Genomic DNA, 18525 nt, shown 5'->3' with positions numbered 1-18525 from the left:
AAACCTGATTAGCCAAATCCTCCCCTGTTCCATCAGCTTACACAGAAGGATGGTAGCATTCATATCTGAACCCATGTGATAATTAATTCTGCAAAAGATTCCATTTTAGGGAAAATGAATGTGTTTAACTGTGGCCAGTTAACCCAGAGCTTTTTCTCCAAACAGCATCAGGCAAAGTCTAACTCTAGAGAGCTGCAGACAAGGACTCCAGTTCCTTCTGTGGGAGGGTACAGCAACACAAGAGCAACCACTGCTCAGATTCTGGCTACAGTGGCACGTTCCTCATGCTACGGCACAACCTTCCTGGGCATCTCCTCCCATCCAGGTTTACTGCAACCCCGAGTTACTGGCCCCTGCTAAATCTAATAGGAAACAACTAACCCAAACAGCCTTTAGTTTTGAAGGAATTGCATCTTTTATGTGTAACACAGCTCCTTTTGGCTCTTGTGACACCAGCTCTAGAGCCTTGGAAAAAGTATACCTAACACCATCCAGACAAAGCTCCAGCTCATTCTAGTCTCATGTTCTGGGAACTAATAGCTCTTCAAATAGCAGTGCCTTAAGGACAAGAACTGATTGAACTACAGCATGGTTATTTTATTCTGCTACCTTCTTCAGAAAGGAACTCCATCTCTTGGGTTGCTGACTGCATGTAGTTGATGAGTGTACATAGTGTTTGGACACTACCAAAGTTCTTGATTAAAGAAGTTTATTCCAATCACTTGACATGATTTACATTGCTACTAAAGAGGCAGTAAAATGGCAAAGACTTGCAATTCACTGTTGGATTTAATATTCTTCACCATCTTCTCCATCCATCGAGTCTGTGCCCACTTCTTCATAATCTTTCTCAAGTGCAGCCAAATCTTCCCGAGCCTCTGAGAACTCCCCCTCCTCCATCCCTTCTCCAACATACCAGTGAACAAAGGCACGTTTGGCATACATCAGGTCAAACTTGTGGTCCAGGCGAGCCCAGGCCTCGGCAATGGCCGTGGTATTGCTCAGCATGCAGACTGCCCGCTGGACTTTGGCCAGGTCACCCCCAGGAACCACTGTGGGGGGCTGGTAATTGATGCCAACCTACAGGAGATAGGAAGAGACCATGAGTTTCTTTGTGATGTTTGACAATGACAATAATCAAAGTCAGACAACAGCAGTTGATTAAAACGTGTCACAAAACAGCTCTGCATGAGAGACTAAATCTCCACATCCCAGAACACAAACTAGATACCTAACAGGACAGCTCAGACCAAATACACTCCATACACCCAGGACAGCGAAGGAGAAGTTTAAGTAAGAAACCATGCTGCAACTGAGACTTGCCTTAAATCCAGTAGGACACCAGTCCACGAACTGGATGGTGCGCTTGGTCTTGATGGCAGCGATGGCGGCGTTGACGTCCTTGGGCACCACGTCCCCGCGGTACAGCATGCAGCACGCCATGTACTTGCCGTGCCGCGGGTCGCACTTCACCATCTGGTTGGAGGGCTCGAAGCAGGCGTTGGTGATCTCCGACACAGAGAGCTGCTCGTGGTACGCCTTCTCCGCTGAAATAATCGGGGAGTACGTCACCAGCGGGAAGTGGATACGAGGGTAAGGCACCAGGTTAGTCTGGAACTCGGTAAGATCCACATTTAAGGCACCATCGAACCTAAGGGAAGCAGTAATGGAAGACACTATCTGGCCAATGAGGCGATTGAGGTTGGTGTAGGTTGGGCGTTCAATGTCCAGGTTCCTACGGCAAATGTCATAAATGGCCTCATTGTCAACCATGAAGGCACAGTCAGAGTGCTCCAGCGTGGTGTGGGTGGTCAGGATGGAGTTGTAGGGCTCCACAACAGCTGTTGAGACCTGAGGCGCAGGGTAGATGGCGAATTCCAGCTTGGATTTTTTCCCATAGTCAACCGAGAGGCGCTCCATCAGCAGAGAGGTGAAACCAGATCCAGTCCCTCCCCCAAAGCTGTGGAAAATCAGGAAGCCCTGCAAGCCAGTGCACTGATCTGACTGAAAGAGAAAATACAGGTGTTCAAGACATTGTGTGCATTAAGAATCCCCAGTCAAGCTCAAGAAAGACAGCTCTGAATTCTGACACATACCAGCTGTTCAAGCTTCAGAAATATGGAATTTATCCACCAAGCATCAAGGAGGTACCCCATGAAAAATAGTATTCTTGCCTGGTTTAAATCCCCAACATACTGGATGGTGACCACTTCAAACTTCTACCTTAAAATTCCTTCTACCCCTGATTCTCAGCTGAGGCCATTAACAACAAGTTTGAAAAGCAGGAATATTCAAAGACCTACACACTATCCCTTAGTTACTTGGTATCCTCTATCTGCACAAAAATGGAACAATCCCCCAATCCCAGAGCTACTGTTCTAATGCTGTATGAGTGCCAAGTGTGTATCCTGCTCAGGGAAGTAAGCTGTCACGGGCTATTACAGTGCCAGTCCCATTCAATCTACTCAGAAGACAAAACTAGACAGGCTTGTCTTCACAAAAAGGTGCCACATGATGCTCAGCTCCCAGCATTAACAGGGACTGCCAACAGCTTGTACAAATAAATTATCATGGTTTTTCAGGTCAAAGTACAGCCTGCTGCAAACTTATCATTGCTTTAATTAGAGATTGCAGCAGTAAAATGCAGAGAATAATTCCAGTTGTGATTTGCAAAAGGTGAACTTTACACTAAGACTCACATGGCATTCCATATCAGAGCAAATGGGATTTGTGCAATGAAAATTCCTACCTTTGTGCCACAGACTGGGCAACGGATGTGGCTTAGTAGCCCTCAACAGAGAACCTGAACCTTCTAAACAGTCACCTTTTTAAGTTTGCCACATGACTAAAGTACTGGGGAGGCTGAAACATCCCAACTTACTGAGATTTATTCCTTTTCTACTGTTATTACCATAAAACTAGTGCAGAAATCATAACAGCAGGAAATGCAAACAGCAGTCTAAACCACAGAAGCAAGCACTCTTATTTAAAATTCCTTGAAAGAGCCACAGCCAGAGACCAATCCTTCTCCAGCAGGAACTGTGAAAATCATAATTTTTGGTTCTGGCTTTCTGAACATGAAACTATATATAAAGTTTTAGGTGCCTCAACAGCATTTTAGGCCACTTGAAAGCCATATCTGACAGGAACAATCCAGCCATTCTCAGTTGGCTAAGAATAAAACCAGATGCAGACTTAAGTCCATAGATTCTCATATCACAAAGAAATTAAAGCACATTTTATAAGGCTATGTATTTGATAACCTCATTTCCAAATCCTGTAAAACAGATGTTTCAGAGCCTTCAGTGAAGAGAAGGCTTACCAGCTTCCTGATACGCTCTAGAACTAGATCAATTATCTCTTTCCCAACCGTGTAGTGACCTCGAGCATAGTTATTTGCAGCATCTTCTTTACCAGATATCAGTTGCTCAGGATGAAAGAGCTGCCGGTATGTCCCATTCCTAACTTCATCTGCAGAGAAACAAGACATATTATTATATAAAGATTTGTAAGTCAGTTTTCTATATAGACCAGCTTTTTCAAACTTCTGAGGGTGTCCAGAACAATGTACTTAAACCTTTAGGGAAAAAATGCAACTACCTATCAGTAGGTGACTTCCTACATCCTAAATGCTGAATAACTAAAAAATTAAGTTGCTGCCTAGAAAACTGTCCTATTTTACACCAAAGCTTAGAATTTTGACCTGTCAGAGCAATTTAAAACTGGTCTATAACAGCAGAACCATTCTTTCAGTTTAAGACAACTTAAGTCCCGTTTTGCAGCTCAGCAGCTGAAATCCCATTTTCTCCCTTCACTTCCCAAACCCTCCAGGATGCTTGTGTGGGCAGGCAGAGCCAACACTGCTTGCCTGTTCTTTCTCTTCACTGTACTTTCTGCCAAAGGTAGAGAAGGGTTCAAAAGGAACAGGAGGTGCTCCTGGAGAGTTCTGCAATTATCTAAACCCAGAGCTGTAAGCTGCAGCACATACAGCTGTGTTAAAACCACTGTGCAGATGCACACAGCATCCCTCAGCAGTTACACATTTGGAGGTTGGTTTAGAGCCACTAGGTTCCCAGAAACATCCACTTACACCAGCAGGTTAAAGTTCTGTCCTATCAGAAAGGTACAAAGACACTCAGCAGAGCTTTGTCTCTGGTTTAGCTCAAGCCACTCAAGTTGTGTGCTATTGCAGTATTGCATCCTTTAATTTAAATTTAGGTGGACAGCAGAGAGTTTTATTCACTACAGCTGAAGTTGCCTGTTTGCATGCATTCATTAATCTGAAATGGAACAAGCAGGACAAAGATAAGCAAAGTTTAAGACAAAAAAATATAGTTAGCATTCAAACCAGTTTAGGCTGAGCAGTTTCCACTGCAGTCTGCAATCTGATATTCTAAAGTATTTCTAAGACTGCATTAAAATATAAACAATTTGAAAAAGTTTACCACCTCAAATACCCCTGTGTCTAAGACTTCCTACAACACCACTCCACATTACAAGGGACAAATACAGGTAATAAGGGAAAAATACAGAAACAAAATAAAACGGGTCTTTATCCTATGCAGACAAGGGTAGCATGAGTCAGGACAGCCCTCAGGAAGCAACAAAACTTTTAGAGCTCAGAGGATCAATCACTGGACTACAAAAGTGTGCCTGGAACAAAGGGCTTAGGGGAGGGGGCAGCTAAACCAGCTTGCCCCAGACATACTGTCCTCCATGTTTTCAAGTCTAGCTGGGGTAGACTGGTAAGGACACTTTATATTGAATTCTCAGATGTCACTGTCCTATTCTGTGGTGGAATGTTTGATAGCATTTTACAACCATATCCACAGTGATGGCGCATATCCTCCATCCTGCTGCTTTCTGCAAGACCAGCACTAATCTGGAAGGACAGAAATCCCTGTGCACACATGTGGCAGCTGCACAGCTGCTGCATGCACAAAGATGGGTTTTCCATAAATTCAGTGCATAGGGACTTGCTGCATGAAGGGGGAGACTCATGAGCCCTGTCCAGGAAACTGGAGCAGTAATTTTCACATTAGCCAAGGAGGAATAATGAAGCTAACTCCCAGAAAAGCACATGATGTAACCTTTAACAAAAGCCCCTAACTTTGAGTATTACCAACCTTGCCCATCTCCCCACACCACACCTGCATCACCAACAAGCACTGGAACACTCACTACTTTTTGGCATTTGTTCCAAGACTCACCAGCTCCTCTGCCCTGTTTTGCCACCTCTTCTTCATCTCACTTCTCAGCCATTCCTGGGTGCTCAGAGCCACCACCTGGCCAGCAGCAGAGGAGACAACAGCCACAGGCTTGAAAAAAGCTCAAAGCCAGACCAGCAATGGCTCCTGGGAATATTGGTGTATGGCCAAGGGTACCCGAATTCATTTAAAAGTCATAGCCCAGCACTCCCACTTAGGTAGGCTGATATCCTTCTGTTCCCCTGGGAGGTTCATTCTGCTGTGTTTGTAACAAGAAGGGGCCTGGTGTGTTACACTCAATAGTTACAGGAGAGCCATGGTTTAGTACAGAGGAGAAGCCTGGAGCACATTCACACATTTCCCCAACTCTGTATTGCAGAAGGATAAAATACAGCAACTGCATAAGCACAGGCAACACAGACCTCTGCTATAAAAGTCCCAAATCACTACTTGAGACAAGATAACAAAAAAACAGTTCCAGAAGAATTACTTCTGACACACACTGGTGAGGGGAAAACCAGGATTCCTGACACAAGGGATGAAGGTCTTGTGAAACCAGGGGCTCACACTGAGCTGACAGTGCATCTACTGTCCCAGGATGGAGGATTGGTCAGTGGCTGATGCATGGGATCACATCTGAACACCAAGAGCCAGTGCTGCCAGAGCTTCAAACAGAACTCATTTTCAGGAGTAGATTGTTTCTCAAAGATGAGGCAACGGGAAGTTGAAGCACATGTTCAGAAGTCCCTGAATTTAAGCCAGCTATGGGGACTCATTTTTGCAAGCACTGTTCAACTTACACAGATTGCTTTGGGAAACCACAGGAATCATTCCTGTGTACAATAAGGAATCTTCCTAATGATATATTGTGTCTCTTAAGGAGGTTCTACTGACTGCAGAACACATCATGCCCTACTGTTCCAAGGGGCTGTAACTGCTCCTTGCATAGCAAAAGTATGAAGTGTGTTCATGAAACCCATTTAACTGCACAGTCTGGCAGAAGGTAATGCTGAAATTCTTGATAGCTCCACAGTGCACATTTGCCAGTCTCATTAAACATAAAGCCAAGTATTTTCCATCCCTAGGAAGGTGTAGGCAACCTTTATGCACTAACAGTTTAAAACCCCAAAGTGTTTTTCAGGACCAGAGGGATGGATCCCTCAGCCAAAAACCATGGCACTGTAGAACAGAGCCTTGCACAAGTCAGTGTTACCTATGACTGCGGGTTCCAGGTCCACAAACACGGCCCGTGGGACGTGCTTCCCCGCGCCCGTCTCACTGAAGAAGGTGTTGAAGGAGTCGTCCCCGCCGCCCACGCTCTTGTCGCTGGGCATGTTGCCGTCGGGCTGGATGCCGTGCTCCAGGCAGTAGAGCTCCCAGCACGCATTGCCGATCTGCACGCCAGCCTGCCCCACGTGGACAGAGATGCACTCGCGCTGCGGGACAGAAACGCATCGCTCAGCACAAACAGCACTGCCCTTGTTCAGCAAAGGCTCAGCACACCCGGGGGACTGCCAGCCCCAGCCCGCAGAGCCATTAAAACATTGGCCTTATTGTCTTGGTGTTGGGGGCATTTGGCACAAAACACAACAGAACACAAAAGCCCCTTTGAGACATCATCAGCTCCACCCAGAAAAACCCTTTTGGACATTATCATTTTTACAAGCTCATTTCTCTTTGTTATTCTTCCATCAGACAGGAAGAGTCTGATCAACTCTTTCAAGTTCTTCAGCCAATTCCTCTCTTCATACCAAACCGAATATTTGGAAAAGTTGATGATCACACCTCTCACTGGCCTAAGTGTCCAGAACAGCATTACGCAGACCACAGCCACCAGAGGTAGAAAAATCCTCCCAGGACCTGGGAGCACTTCATTTAATATAAACAAAGTCAAAAAAATATTCTCCCGATCTCCTGAGGAAACTTTGACATTCCGTAGGAAAGGCCTGGTCTAACAAACCACTCCATATCCTTCCATAAATACAGACCTATCAGGCCTCAAACCACACTGCTGTACACAAGGTACTCAACTCCTCAACACCAGATAAAACTACCTAATGAAAGCCATGCAGAAAATAGCTCATAGCAGCAAAATTATCTGTTCCTACCCATTCATGAATTCCCAACCTACCTCTGATGTCTAGAGCATAAACTCCATTTCTTCAATATTGCAGCATAGGACTTCAAATGGTAAAAGTCAAGCCATAACAGAAACATCTCCAAACTCTTGGTCCATCACTGGCAATTTTATATTCAACATTTAGTTTTGAATGTCAGCAAAGCACATTCTAGAAGAAGCTATATAGACTTCAGTTTAATGGGACTGTTAGCCAAAACTATGTTCAGACCCTATGACTGGATGGGACAATTTGGTCTCCTGGAATTCCAGGATAAGCAGGAGTACAGGCCAGGCAGAGAATGGACAGAGAGCAGCCCTGGGGAGAAGGACATGGCAGTGTTGGTGGATGAGAAGCTCAACGTGCCCTGACCACGAGCTCTGGCAGCTCAGAGCCCCCCATGTGCTGGGCTGATCCCCCAGTGTGGGCAGCAGGGCAGGGGGAGATTCTGCCCCTGTGCCCCACTCAGGTGAGACCCCACCTGCAGAGCTGCCTCCAGCCCTGGGCTTCCAGCACAGGAAGGACGTGGAGCTGCTGGAGTGAGCCCAGAGGAGGCCACGGAGCTGCTCCCAGGCCTGGAGCCCTCTCTGCTCTGGAGCCAGGCTGGGAGAGCTGGGGGTGTTCAGCCTGGGGAAGAGAAGGTTACAGGGAGGCCTTAGAGCCCCTTCCAGTGCCTAAAGCAGCTCCAAGAGAGTTGGAGAGGGACTTCGGACAAATAGAAATGGCCTTAAAATGAAGGAGGATAGGCTTAGATTAGATGTTAGGATGAAATTCTTCCCCGTGAGGGTGGTGAGGCCCCGGCACAGGCTGCCTAGAGAAGCAGTGGCTGCCCCATCCCTGGAAGTGTCCAAGACCAGGTTGGATGGGGCTTGAAGTAACCTGGATAATGGAAGAGACGAAACTGGATAGTCTTTAAGGTCTTTTCCAACACAAACCATTCTGTGATTTTATGACCTAGAACTGCCTAGTCCACATCCACAGTCAATGTAGAAAAGCAGGAGCGTAGTCCTTTCAAACCCATTGGGAACCCCACATAATTAAAATCTGTATTTGTAAAAAAACCAAACTTTGCCTGTTTTCAAGCACAATACTGTACAGCTGAACTGTTTTTAATCTTCCATCCATCCAAGCTGTATATTCAGGTGTCCAGCCCACATCCTCTCTGCAAGCAGCCTTACTCAGAGCTGCTGCCACACTTTTCTCTCCAAAGTCATGACATAGTCACTGCTCTCCAGACTGAGCACTGAGCTCATTCAGTGCTGCCATGGCAGAGAACACACACAGCCAAGCTGCACAGCGTGAAAGAGGTGACAGGAAAACTGGCTGCAGTGTCACAGAGACCAGACCATGGCAACAACTCAGGGAGCATCCCTTTAGGAGAGCAGGACAGCCTGAAACTTTTCTGCAGGGAGAGGAGAACAACACAGATCCCTACATCAGCCTGGATTCTCACCAGTGACCTAAGCCTTGCTAGAGAAACTCCTAAGCAGCTGGGAAAGGTCACTGAGTGTGTCAGGACTACACCTCACCACAGAGATAGAGGGTGTAAAGAAGAAAAGTATGTAGAACAGTTGAGGCCATTGACTTGTTTAGCCAGGAGAAGATGGGAGAGTTGAGCATGAGAGGAGGCAGGGAGTTCTTTGGTGACCAATGACAGGACTCAAGGGAAGCTATAAGGTTTGCCTGGATATGAGGAAAACATCCTTCCCTCAGAGGGTGATCAGACAATGGAACAGGTTTCTCAGTGCAGTGGTCACAATCCCAAAGCTGGCAGAACTCAACACTCTCAGGTAGAGTGGGATTCTCAGGGGTGTCCTGAGCTGGACTCAACAGCCCTTGTGGGTCACTTCCAACTGTGAAGACACAGCTTGGCAACACAGCCACAAACCAGGCAATACAGGTGCCACATTAAACCATGGCATGTTTACTTGGCCAAAATACAAAGTTCAACATATTGGGCAATGACTCCCTGCACAAACAGCAGTAACTGAGAGGTAGCCCTGCAGCAAAGATCCTGGAGCTCCCACAGAAACCTGTCTGAACGTCCCAGAGGGTGTTCTCACCCTCAGTAGGGCAAACCAGGGAACAAAAGGAGACACATGGCCAGCACAGAAGGCCTCCCTCTGCTCTGGAAGTGGCACCAGGTCAGATTCTCAGAGGCTGATGCAAGGTTTGGGTGTTAGGAAAAGTTTCCCCAGTGGAACGGTGTGGCCCTGGAACAGGTCCCTAGAGAAGTGGGAGGGGATCTCTACCCTTGGAGGTTTCCAAAACTTGGCTGGACAAGGTCAGTCACAAAGCCTGGCCTGGTGCTACCGTGAGTTCTACTTTGAGAGTTCCTTCAACTGCTTTCCTACAACTTTACTAAGGACTTTTAAGTAGCATGTGGTTATTCAATGAAACACAAACCTTTGTCAGACAGTAACAGATTCTCTGCCCATTTTGCACTGCATGGCCTTTTCACAGCACCAAGAACACTAAAGAACAAGACCCAGATTTTATTCCAAAAGCATCAGCTCCAAGTTGGAATGACAGGCAAGAGAACTGTCACACTCACTATAATATGGGCCCTTCCCACATAACTGATGAGAGCTTCATAATAAGGATTAAATGCATACAGACAGGGCTTGTAAATGTTGTATTCAAGCCACTACAGAAGCCTCTTATTTACTTAACTAACACTAAATGTTTTCCCCACACTTACAGATCTTATTTGCAAGCACACAAACTTTCAGGCAGAATTTCTCCAGCCCAGTCTCTGTCTCCTTTCCCTAGAGGATGTGCTCCACCTGAAGGGCGTTGGCCTGTCCTGTCACTGCCCTTCCAGTAGTTGCAGACTCAGCCCCTTGCTGCACTCACGGCTGGGCTACAGCCCTGCAGCTCCTCCATGGCACTGCTGGAGCAGGCTCTAGGTCCTCTGCACTCCTCAGTATGGTGCTCAAGGTCCAGCTGCACTTGTGTGAGACTGATGGAAAGCCAAGCTTCCTGAGACTGGCTGTGCCAGCTCAGACCAAGCACACCATATGGAGGAATGTTGTTTCCCTGGGATGAGACTTCAGGGAACCTGTATCCTTTGCAGAGACCAGGGGCTGTATTCATACTCTTGTTCTGACTTTATTTAAAAACTGTGATAATAAACAACCCTCAAGGACCTCATCCCACCAATACTCTAACTTACATTCATTTTCAGCTCAACAAGTATTTCCCACACATTCATAAACCTACAGCAGTAGTCTTGCTAATTTGTAAATCCATGTAACCTTCTGACAATATCTTTTCAGAGATGTAGGAAGCCAGCACCCGAACGTGGAAGAACCGCATGCCGATCCCAGCCTCCAGCTGTGCTGCCCAGCTCAGCACCTGAACCCTGCCCTGCGAGACATCCCACCCTCGTCACGCCTTTCAGATTACCCTTCAAGGTGACTCAATTTACCAAGTCATTCTTGCCAGCCAGTCTCACAAAATCCTTCAGGAACTCTCCCCATCAGCCCAACCCCGGCGCCCCCATCCGCTCACACCACGGACAGCCCCAGCCCCGGGGCAGGACCGGGGGAGCGGCAACACCCAGGGCGGTGGGCAGCGCTCCTCCCCCGGCCCTGCGGGTCGCGCACACCGCGCGGAGCTGCCCCGGGTTTAAACGCAGCGGGAACCCGGCCACTCTCCCGCGCTGTGCAGGGACAGGCGGCCTCAGGGGCTGACGGTGCCCAGGACGGAGCTGCAGCCCCAGAGCCGGCCGGGGCTGAAGGTCCCGTAGGCCGCCATGTTCTCGAGGAGCCCGCCACCATTTTGGGACGAGACGGCGGGAACGACAGGGCGCGGGACGAGACACGACTCGGGGAAGCGAGACCCACCGTCCACCACGGCCCAGCGGGGCCGTCCCACCGCCAATCCCATCTCCACACTTCCCGCTGCAGCGCGCGGAGCAGCGCCAGGCTGCCCCTCACCACTGGGCCCTCACCCTACTCACCATGGTTTGGAGCGCCGGGACAGACGGGCAACGTGTCTGGGCAGCACCGCAACAGCAGCAGCCCTCACCGGGCTCACCTTATATAAGGTGAGGGGCGGGGCGCTCGGCTCTCTCCGCTGTGCTCATTGGCGTGGTATGTGCTCAGCTGTGCGCTATTGGATGATAAAAATGTCTGTCACTGCCCTGCGCGAACTATTGGCTGATTCGTAACAAGGGGCGGGGAGGGGGCGGGGTTTATTCTTCCCGCCAACGAAGGCCAGCACCTCCCTCCTCAGGTTTCGCTTCAGGTCGGGATCGCTGCGGCTGGGCCGGGCATCACTATCCCGGGCCTGGGATCGCCGTTCTTAGGCCGGGCCGGGGATCGCTATCCCGGGCCTGGGATCGCTGTTGCAAGCTGGGGATCGCTTTGTCCGGAGCCAGCGGCTGAAGGGGATGGGGCTCAGCACTGTGCACCCCCCGGTGTTGGCCAAGGGCTCCGAGCTCATCCTGGGGAGCCCAGAGCCAGCGGCTGCTTCCCAGAGAAGGAGACCTGAGGGCCGCTCGTGGCCTCGCAGCCCTGGGTGTCAGCTCTCCCTGTCCCGGCTATGCACACTGAGCCCGGGGAAAGCCACCAGTGCATCACCCGGGCAAAGCTGGGACCAAGGCAGGGGCGCCCCGGGATCTGCTGGACACAGAGCCCCACACCTGCCTGGTGGGACCCGAGGCGCCGCTCCCCCCGGCGGGCTCTGGGCGCTGTCTCTGGGCTGAACGAGTCGGGGGCGGACAAATCCCTCTCCCAGGAGGCTGGAGGCAGCTCCACTGCAGTCACTGGGGACAGCAGTGCCTGTGCCAAGTGCCACTACTGGGATGAAGAGTCACAAAATGGAAAGGACTCAAAGCTAAAGGGCCACATCTGGAAAGCCACGCAGATTCTACTGGAATCAGTAGATGTGGTGTTTAAATGCCCCAGTTTATGTTGGATATTAAGTGGGAAGCATAAAAACCCTATGGTATGTCCTAAGTGTTGTATTAACAGAAATATTCCTGAGATTGCCAAATTCGCTCCCTGGGTAAAAGCAGCTGCTGTGTGTGAGAGTCTGATGTTTGATACCTGGAGTTTCATCCATCCTTCAGGGCCTCAGCAGCAGCTTCAGTTTCAGGAAATTCCTTCTTCCTGCACTGAGCTGAGCTTTTGCAGCAGGAGAGGGATGTAAAACAATCTTAAACAATAACGCAGTAGGTGATTTTTCTTCTTCCTGTGTAGAGTTTCAGCCCTGCAAGCAGCCTGGATAAAGATGGTGCTTTTAACAGCAGTGTCATAGAATTGTGCCAGGCTGGATCTGTACATGGAGGGAAGGGATGAACCCCCTCACTCCCACTGATCCCCAAGGCAGGGAACTGACACCTGCTGAGGATGCTGCTCCTGCTTTATCAATCCCATTGTGATCATTTGAGCCCAAGGTGTGGAATGAAACCTGTGTAGGTGTACCCTGAAAGAACAGAAAGACAAAAGCACTCTGGAAATCAAGGATCAGAGAATCAAGAGAGGAGCTCAGAGGTGAAGAAGGAGAAAAATCCACAAATAACATTGATACAATTGTTTTTCCTATGAATGATGCCAAGTGTGGTGTGTCACTGAAAAACCGATGGGCATAGGGAATTTGGCCATCCCCATACCAGAGTGGGGAGTGATTATACCTGTGAGCTGGGTGATGGACACCAAGGGAAAGCATACAGGTGTGCAATGTTTTTTTTAAAAGGTAAGTCTTCTCTTTCATGTTTTGATCCTCAGCAAGCCCAAATTCTTTGCTTAGTGCTTTCAAGCTGGTATATATTTGACGGATCCAGTCAATATTATACTTCTAATAACCCTCAACCTGTGTTCCAAGAGATCTGAGAGACTTCTTTTCTCTCATTTATTTAATCCTAATTGTTTGGCCTAATTTCAATGAGGCATGACCTTGGCTGCAAAGTGCCTTTAGCTGTGACCATCTCCTTAGTGAAGTTTTTTTTGGTAAAGAAGACCATGATAGTCCTGGTTGTCTGAGACAGGAAGAATTGAAATGAGAGGACCATGGAATGGCTTGGGTTGGAAGGGACCTGAAAGCTCATCTCATTCCACCCCATGCCCTGGGCAAGGACACCTTCCACTATCCCAGGCTGTTCCAGTCCCGTCCAACCTGGCCTTGGACACTGCCAGGGATGGGGCAGCCACAGCTTCTCTGGGCACCCTGTGCCAGGGCCCCACCACCCTCACAGGGCAAAATTTCTTCCCAACACCTGGTCTAAATCTCCTCTTTTAGTTTAAAACCATCCCCTGCCTAGTCCTGTCGCTCTCTGCCCTTGAAAACCTTTGCAACTGAAGATGTTCATGAGGCATCCCACCTGTAGTGGTCATGAGCTATTGGAAAATGAAAGGGAAAAATGTTTTAGTTTCTTTTGTTCTTTTTTCTTTAAGAAAAACCCCCAGTTAGGTGTTCTTTTTTTTTTTTTTAATCATCTGTTGTGCTTTCCTCAATTGGAAACAAAATACCAGCACTACATGGCTACTGGGATCTTTGTAAACCCAGATTTGGGAATACTTTTCCTGTAGGTTAAAAGAGAAAATAGAAAATCTAAATCAAATTCGATATAATTCTTCCACAAGTTGCTTTTGTATTACAAATATTTCAGTGTTCTCTTTTTTCCCTTCTCAAAGCTTTCCATTTTAGACACCAGGTATATCTGTGAGAATTTCATCTGCTCATTCAAAGCAATACATTTGGTTCTGTTGTTCCAAATTACTAAGGAAATCTTCAACTTATGAGCAAAGTTTAATCTAAACTGTACAATGTATGGAAAATAAGTGCCCCCACTGGTCTTTTTTTTTTTTTTCAATAATTATTTTTAAACTAGTTATAAGATTTGTTTTATGCTTGTCAAATGCTCTGACCTGAAATAACACACTGCTCCAACTGTCCTTAACTCTGCCAGTGCAGTTGAACAGTGGGGCAGAGCCTGGACTGCCAGTGGTACAGACTCACACACTCAGGGGGTTTTATTGTCTGTTAGAAATGTTGTAGCACCACAAAATGAGATGGTTCAGACCCCTTACCAAAGCAGAAAATTCAGATGGTATTGCTCGGAGTGCAGTGAGTATTCTTTTTGGATTAGCTGATGAAATCAGAGATTAGGTTGGGCTGTGGTGTTAAAGGGTGCCCTGGTCCAGCATCAGCTGAGGTTTTCACACTCTTATTCAGCACCTGCTCTGACTTGGGCACCTGCAACCTATGCTGGCATTGCCTCAGCCCCACTCCCCAGGCTGTGTTGGGTGTCTCATGTGGCATCAAAGGCAGGTTCAGGTTGGACATCAGGAAGAATTTTCCTCTCTGAAAGGGTGATTAAACACTGGAAGGGGCTTCCCAGGGAGGTTTGGAGTCCTGATCTCTGGAAGTGTTTGTAGACCTGGAACTCAGTGTTCTGGGCTAGTTGACAAGGTGGGGGTTGGTCACACCTTGGACTTGATGGTCTTTGAGGTCTTTTCCAACCTCAATGATTCTGTGATTCTGTGAAAAGGACATCAAGGCAGTGATACCACCTTTGGCACTTGGAGCTGAGTGTGCCTAGTTCCCCTCAGTGTGCTCTCCCAGAGCTGCTGCACTAGCAAGAAGTCCCTCAGTCCTACAGAAGTTGTTGCTGCTGCACATCCAAAAACCATTTCCTGGGGCCTGAAATGCTTTTGATTTAGTTTGACTAAACAGTCATGCCAAGTCCAAGGGGCTGTCAGGGGTTTCTTGAACACATTCTTTTTTCCTACTGGAGACCAGTACTGTGAGCAGCAGCAGTTTTTTTGTTTCCCCAAGATTTCCCTTGCCTGGTAATGCTATCATAGCCCCAGGCACAGACTTTGGCTGCAACCCTTACATTCAGTGAATATGAAACCTTCCAAAAATTCTGGACTAGCTGTGTATCTGTGATACAGTCTCTGTGGCTGCACTGTGGGCCTGGGGTTTCTGCAGAAGTTTGGATGAAACTTCTTTGAATGTACAATTCTGCAGCTCTTGCTTTCTGTTCTTTCTCAGAAGAATTAGATAAAAAAATGTGTGCACATTCATTTCTATCATTAAATACCCAAAACCACAACAGCCTTAACCCTGTGCCTGCCTGCTCAAAGAGTGACATGGGATTTCCATGCACATTTCCCGGCACTCAGATGGACAAGGGCAGCTTACTGCCTGCATTTCAGCCAGCTACTGACTGAGGTACTAGCTCCTCCTCATCCCCAGCTCACAGCACACCCATCTGGCTGTGGGGATTGCTGAGGGCATGTGCATGGTGAGAGTGAAACCATCCAATTGCACCACTCAGGGGACAACACTTCACCACAGCTCCATTGTTTCAGAGCTCAGGTTCATCTCCTCCTCCCCAAGTGAAAATCCATTCTGTTTCACACATCCATCCTCAGGCCTGTGTACTCACTCTGCTTTTAGATCTGGCTCCTTTCAGAAGTGTAGGGCCCCTCTGACTGTATCAGCAGGGATACACTCCCTTTGTGGAGGCCAAAGAACCCAGCCCAGATGCTGTCTGGACAATTCCTACACAGGAGCACTGCAGACGGGGAAGACGGGGCTGGCAGTGAGTTTGTGAGTTTTCCTGCTCTGGTTTGAGCTGTATCCCATGGCCACAGCCCATGAGCCCTTTGCAGGCTGGATCAAGGGGTACCTCAGCAGTGTGGGGGCCCTGCTCCTCAGTGACAGGTTTTATTCTTTGGCTCTGAAAGGCCCTTCCTGTCTCTAACATATTTGATTTTATTAATTATTTTAAATTTTAGATTGCAGGACCTGGAGCTGGTCCTGGACATGAGCTGGGAGCTGGTGAAGGGATGTGTCGAGCTCCAGCAGCAGTAAGGAGCACACTCCAGCAGCCAGTTGCTTAACATGGATTTCATAAGAATGCATAACCCAGGTGAGTGGGGATGGATCCTCTGTGCCATGGCAGCAGGACAGGGCTGTGCCAGCTGCAACCTTTATGGCTGTAAGAGCCGAAATGAGGGATGTGGGACTCCAGACTGGCTCTTTAAAATGCTGTTTATTGTATCCAAATGATGCAGCAATTCACAGCTCGTGGGTGACAGAGCCCAGCCCGCAGCTTGACAGCCTGAGCTGTGGGTTCGTCTGAAGCCAACTCTAGTTCTGGTTCCAATGCATGATTTACTTTTCATTGCAGAGCATCTTAAAACATGACAACCAATCAATACCTTTACTATTACCTATAGCCTATCACAACTGCTAACATTACCATATTCATGTTACTATTTTCCAATCACAAAATGTAAGTGTGTTACAGTTTAAGCTAGAAATTGTATTTCAGTTTTCTTGCAGTGGACAATTCTGAGATCTTTTCTCTGCTTGCAACATTTGCTTTCTTGTTTGTCTGTGAAAATCTTTTTGCTTGGTAAAAATATCTTTTTTTTGAAGTGGATTTATCCTTTGCTCAGAGTCATAAAAGCCCCTTCCAACTCTCTTGCTCTTTGCCTTCTAGTTACCCAGTAAGACTGACTCAGCAATTCTTTTCTTCTATATTATAACTTGGTATCATTTCCACTCCTTCAGATTCTACACTCAAAGATCTTGCTGTTATACACACGTATCTGTGAGACCTTCCTGTCAAATCTTTATCCTTCCCAACATATGGCCACCTGTTCATAGCTCCCTGGGTCGTTTGCCATAAAAAATCTTCCTTAGCTACAGACACAGGTACAGACAGGTACTCCATCCTTTGCTCCATTCTTTCCTCATCCCTTTTCCAGCTTCCTCTTGGTCAGGTCAGATGAAACAGCGCCAGAAACTGCCAGGGCTGAGTGTCAGAGGGAGGGATGGTGTGACACAGTTGGACATTCACAAACAGTCCCTTCTCTCCCTTCCCAGTGTAGGGGAATGGGATTGTTTTGGCAGCTCAGGGCTCTGCTGAGGGAGAGGTGAGAAGGAGCCTCCCAAACAGGGGCTGATGCCCTGACCTGTGCACAACATGAGGCTGTGGCAAATGAGGGCTCAGGTTCGTGCTGATCCCGGGGACAGATCCCAGGGACAGATCCCAGGGACACCCACCACGTGCTGCTGTGGCAGCAGAGTACTGGGCTGAGTGTTGGTGCCTTTGTGCTGTTTGGATTCCCCTTTGCATTCCTGGCCCCTTTGGTACTGTGGCAGAGGGTGAGGTTGGGTTTAGATCTCTGTGTTTTACCCCTGAGGTGACTGTAGACATGAGGAAATTACCAAGGACAGAACACATTACACAAGAAGAGTCACCCTGGCTCAGCCTTTCACCACTGAGCTCACTTGTGGTGAGCCACAGCAAATACCTTGGGAAGTGTTGAAGCAGTTGTGTAACATCACCACTACCCCAGGATATTCTTCCCCACTTACAGTGATCCATATAATAGAGGATTCCTGAACTACTAACCTGTATTTTCTGAACTTTCTTTCCTGACCTATGCTCTGGGGATGGGTTTTTCCATGTCTGTTTGCTCCATTCCCCACAGGTAGCTCAATGCCTCACCAGTGGCCAGGAAGATACCAGAATCTTCTTTTGGATCTGGGATCCTGTATTCCTGCAGGAACAGGTGGTTTTTAGCATTGTCAAGGAGTTACTTCCATTTTGTCTTGACAGGAACCATCATGTATTTTGGTTTTGGTTTGATCTTCCTTTGGGGCACTGGGTGCACTTCACTTGGGTTTATCAGATCTGGCCTAACCCTTCTCCTCCAGCTCACAGGTCTGACCTCCAGCCCAGGGCTGTGGACTTTTCCAGGGGCTCCCACTGCAAAGCCCTGACCTTTGGCTGTTGCAAAATGTACTGTCAGCTCTGCAGGGGCTGGAAAGGGACAAAGTTCCTGACATCAGAACTGTCATTAGTCTTTTGGAGACGTGGAAGGGGAAAAGAAGAAAAGAAGCAGAGATGTTGTTCTGTTTCTTTTTTTTTTTCCTTTGTAGCCTGGGAAGGGTATGTCAGGTAAAGAAAACTGTTGCATAAAGCTGAGCCAGCAAGAATGAGGAAAACCAATACATTTTGTGCCATATACTGAGATTTGTGTTGGTTTAGCCCCAACTGTGATCATGTTCTATCCAGACAGGCTCATCTGGCCATTCAGGTCTGGCTGCCATGGGCTGCATTGTCACTAGTCTGCAATTGCAGGAACAGCCAGCACCCTGTCCTTTCTTGCTGGAATGTATTGATGTAATCTAAATACATCATGGAAATAATGGAAGACACCCAGAATGGA

The 18525-nt window shown here is 47.8% G+C and overlaps 1 protein-coding gene across 1 annotated transcript; it reads right to left on the bottom strand.

Moving 5' to 3' along the window:
• Positions 1 to 692: 692 nt before the first annotated feature.
• On the bottom strand, positions 693 to 11381 carry LOC117007231 (tubulin alpha-8 chain). Its single transcript, XM_033080229.2, has 5 exons — positions 11289 to 11381; positions 6421 to 6643; positions 3323 to 3471; positions 1324 to 2004; positions 693 to 1080 (listed from the first exon to the last, which is right to left on the bottom strand). The coding sequence occupies exons 1-5, from the start codon at positions 11289 to 11291 to the stop codon at positions 790 to 792; spliced, it is 1347 nt and encodes a 448-aa protein (XP_032936120.1). The 5' UTR covers positions 11292 to 11381; the 3' UTR covers positions 693 to 789.
• Positions 11382 to 18525: the final 7144 nt, after the last annotated feature.

Source organism: Catharus ustulatus, chromosome 25 (assembly GCF_009819885.2).
Source record: "Catharus ustulatus isolate bCatUst1 chromosome 25, bCatUst1.pri.v2, whole genome shotgun sequence".
NCBI lineage: Eukaryota > Metazoa > Chordata > Aves > Passeriformes > Turdidae > Catharus > Catharus ustulatus.
This window is presented reverse-complemented; position numbering and strand designations above follow the sequence as displayed.